Source organism: Hibiscus syriacus, unplaced genomic scaffold (assembly GCF_006381635.1).
Source record: "Hibiscus syriacus cultivar Baekdansim isolate YM2019G1 unplaced genomic scaffold, ASM638163v2 tig00111543_pilon, whole genome shotgun sequence".
Lineage (NCBI taxonomy): Eukaryota > Viridiplantae > Streptophyta > Magnoliopsida > Malvales > Malvaceae > Hibiscus > Hibiscus syriacus.
In genome coordinates, this window is record NW_024063116.1 from 911,968 (window position 1) to 916,270 (window position 4,303).

The following is a 4,303-nucleotide window of genomic DNA, read 5'->3' on the forward strand; positions in this document are numbered from 1 at the left end:
GTCGAAGGACCATGTGGCTATAAAGATCTAACGCGATGTTTGTTTATGCTTGATCAGATCTACAAGATTAAGGCTGACTTGGTTGGGAAGCGTCCCTTTCGAGTGCCACAACGGATTAGCAACCGAGCCAACTAGGCTAAGTCTGTGACACTTGGTATCAGAGCACAGAGGTGCGTGTTCATTTACTAAAAGCACGGAGGTGCTCATTTTGTTGAGTAAAGCATGATAGTGCTTGTTACCTGCTTGTGGCACAGCTGTGCGCAAGTGCTAAACCTAGCACAGAGGTGCTTCGTCTCAGGCCGCAGCACGGAGGTGCTCGGTCATTTGTAAAAGCACGGAGGTGCTTGATTTTAGATTGTAGCACAGAGGTGCTCAATCATTCCAATGCACAGAGGTGCCAGAATTTAGATTGAAGCACAGAGGTGCTCAGTCATAGTTGGCTGCACAGAGTTGTCAGTCCTCGATTGAAGCACAGATGTGCTCAATCATCTTAGCTACACAGAGGTGTCAGCTCCCGGCTGAAGCACAGAGGTGCTCAGTCATTTTTTTTAACTGCACAGAGGTGTCAGTTCTCGATTGAAGCATAGAGGTGCTCAATCACTTTTGGCTACACAGAGGTGTCAGCTCTCGATTGAAGCACAGAGGTGCTCAATCGTTAATTCTAGCACAGAGGTGCTATGGATTCAGTACAGCGGTGCTCTTTTCCTTCCTAATTTAGGCACGATTGTGCTTATTTGTGTTGCAGGCATATAGGTGCCAGCGAGTTACAAAGAATGGTTCGCACACGAAATGGCGCAGCAACAAGCTCTCACAGAGGTGTAGAGCAGGAAGTTACTGAGCCGGTTGCACCGAGAATGGTTCGCACACGAAATGGCGGATCGACAAGCTCTCACAGAGGTGTAGAGCAGGAAGCTACCGAGCCAATTGTGCAAGAGACTGGTTCGGTTGATCGACGGAACCTAGAAGAGATCGAAGCTGCACTAGCTGCCCTTAGAGCTCATATGATATCTGGTGATCGTATGAGGAGAGTAGAGGAGACCCAAGAAGATTTGCTCGAGACAGTGACTGATTTGGGCAATGAGGTAAGATATGCCATAGGCGTGATACAACTTGGGTATAATGAGCTGAAGGCTCAAGTCAGTGTGCTTCAGGCAGCAGTAGCTAGTTTGACCGCAAACCCTATTGAAAGAGTGGGCGTACGAGCCAAGATCCCTGATCCTCAACGCTTTGATGGAGCGAGGGATGCTAAAGAGCTTGAGAATTTCTTATTTGACATATAGCAGTATTTTCGAGCTATGCGCACGGAGTCTGAGGAAGATAAGGTGGCAATGGCTTCGATGTATCTAGGTGGTGACGCCAAGTTATGGTGGCGGTCCAAGTTCAAAGATGGAGTGTGCTCCATTACGACTTGGGATGCGTTAAAGAATGAGTTGAAGACCTCATTCCTCCCCAAGAATGTTGATTACAACGCTCGTAAGAAGCTAAGGGAATTATCCCACACTGGGACTATACGGGAGTATGTGAGAGAGTTCTCAACCTTGATGTTGGATATAAAGGATATTTCAGAAAGAGATAAGTTGTTTCATTTTCTTGAAGGGCTCAAGCCATGGGCTAGACTCGAGTTGCAGAGACAGAAGGTTCAAGATTTGACAGTAACGATAGCTGCTGCCGAGTGCCTTAATGATTATAACGATCATCCTGGAAAGCGCAAGACGCCTTCTGTGAGTGGAGCTAACACCCAACAGGTTAGTGGGAACAAGTTGGCTCGAGGGGAGAAGACATCGAGTTGGGGAGCAAATAGAAGAGTCCCTGGAAGGGACCCAGCTCAAAATAAAGTCCCTACTGGTCCTGGATCGAGCAATGGAGGGAATAGACCCTTGTTAAGGTGTTTTCTTTACAATGGACCCTATCGGGTTGCAGAGTGTCCATAACGAAGTGCTTTTAATGCCATGGTTGCAACAACAAAGGACGGAGAAAGAGTGAACGCTCCGATGGGAGATACTGAGCCTGAGCCGGCTAGAATGGGCTCCATCCGATTCATAACTGCATTACAGTCTCAGTTGAGTAACTTGAGGAAAGAACCAGAGAGGGGATTGATGTATGTGGACATCTCAGTAAATGGGAAAACCTCTAAAGCTCTAGTCGACACAGGGGCCACAGATACGTTTATCTCTCCTGAGGAAGCGGAGAGATGTAAGTTGATTGTCACCAAGGAGGTGGGACAAATGAAAGCAGTTAACTCTACCGCTTCAATGATATGTGGAGGTGTGAAGAGGGTCAGTATCAAGCTTGGGTCTTGGGAAGGAAGTGTAGATTTCACTGTTTCCCATATGGATGATTTTGATGTGGTATTAGGGCTCGATTTTATGATGGCAGCCCAGGTGATTCCTGTTCCGGCATCAAGTTGTTTAATGTTCATGGGGGAGCAGCCATGTGTGGTACCAGCTATGATTCTCCCTCGTCCTGGGAAGAAGATATTGTCCGCTATCCAATTTAAGAGAGGGGTGAAAAAGGGGGAGCCCTCCTTTTTAGTCTTTCCAATTTCCAAAGAGGATGACAATCTTGGCATGGTGCCCAGGAATGTTCAAGAAGTGCTGAGAGACTTTGAGGATGTAATGCCGGGTGAATTGCCGAAAGAGTTGCCCCCTAGACGGTTGGTGGACCATGAGATTGAATTAATTCCGGGAGTAAAACCTCCTGCGAAATGCCCATATCGGATGAGTCCTCCGGAGTTGGCAGAGTTGAGGAAACAATTGGATGAGTTGCTCCAAGCAGGATTTATTCGACCCTCGAAGTCACCTTTCGGGGAGCCTGTGTTATTCCAGAGAAAACATGATGGGAGTTTGAGATTATGTGTTGATTATAGAGCATTAAACAAAGTGACTGTCAGGAATAAATATCCCATTCCGTTGATTGCCGATTTGTTCGACCAGCTGAGTAATGCTAAGTATTTCACGAAGTTGGATCTCAGGTCGGGATACCATCAAGTGAGAGTGGCCGAAGGGGATGAGCCAAAGACGACATGTGTAACTCGGTATGGAGCATTTGAATTTCTTGTTATGCCTTTTGGACTAACCAATGCTCCCGCTACTTTCTGTACTTTGATGAACCAGGTGTTCCATGACTATCTCGATAAATTCGTAGTCATCTACTTGGACGATATAATGATTTTTTAGCAATTCTATAGAAGAGCACTTGGAGCATCTTCGGTTGGTGCTGACGAGATTACGGTAAAATCGGTTGTTTGTGAAGAAGGAGAAATGTGCTTTCGCCCAAACGCAAGTCCAATTTTTGGGCCACATCATTGAACGAGGGCGCATTCGTATGGATAAAGAGAAGGTGAAGGCTATCCAAGAGTGGCCGACCCCACAAAATGTTAGTGAGCTTAGATCTTTCCTTGGTTTGGCCAATTATTATAGACGATTCGTAGAAGGTTATTCTCGTAGAGTAAAGTTACTCACCGATTTGCTAAAGAAAGGCTGCGAGTGGGTTTGGTCCAAGGACTGTCAAGAGGCCTTTGACGATTTAAAGAAGGTTGTAATCAGTGAACCAGTGCTTACCTTGCCAGACCTGGAAAAACCTCTAGAAGTAGAGACAGACGCATCCGACTATGCAATTGGAGGCGTACTCTTACAGGACAAACATCCCGTGGCATTTGAGAGTAGAAAGCTAAATGAAACTTAAGCGAGATATACGGCTCCAGAGAAAGAACTTCTCGCAGTAATTCATTGCTTGAGGATTTGGAGGCATTATTTGTTGGGTTCCAAATTTGTGGTAAAGATCGATAATATAGCAGTTAGCCACTTCCTTACACAACCGAAACTAACAGCAAAGCAAGCTAGATGGCAAGAGTTTCTGGCCGAGTTTGACTTCAACTTTGAGCATAAGGCGGGGAAAAAGAATCAGGTTGCTGACGCTTTGAGTCGCAGGGCAGATTTGGAAGCACTCCGATGTGTGGCCCCTATATCCGCTAGTAGAGTGTCCAATGAAATTCGTCAGCTCCTTGTGAACTTTTCCAAGCAAGATCCACAAGTGGAGGCCCTTATGGAGATGGTTAAAAAGGGTGTTTTGAAATGTTTTTGGATAGAAAATGGCTTATTGATGACAAAGGGGCCACGAATGTTTGTTCCTCGAGCTGTAAATCTACGACAGAAGCTGTTGAAGGAATGTCATGATACCCCATGGGCCGGGCATCCTGGTTGGAGGCGTACTGTTGCTTTGTTGGGACAAGGGTATTATTGGCCTCAAATGCGCCAAGATGTGATGGATTACACCAAGACATGTCTTATCTGTCAACAAGATA

General features: G+C 46.1%; 1 protein-coding gene across 1 annotated transcript; it reads left to right on the forward strand.

Annotated features, from left to right (window-relative positions):
• Positions 1–1,949: 1,949 nt before the first annotated feature.
• LOC120164848 lies at positions 1,950–3,176 on the forward strand. The gene has a single exon (XM_039174490.1). It carries the CDS (start codon positions 1,950–1,952, stop codon positions 3,174–3,176), a length of 1,227 nt encoding a protein of 408 aa, XP_039030421.1.
• Positions 3,177–4,303: the final 1,127 nt, after the last annotated feature.

Excerpts from the sequence above, each read along its gene's own strand:
- LOC120164848 (XM_039174490.1), top strand. The coding sequence starts at position 1,950 with ATGGTTGCAACAACAAAGGACGGAGAAAGAGTGAACGCTCCGATGGGA.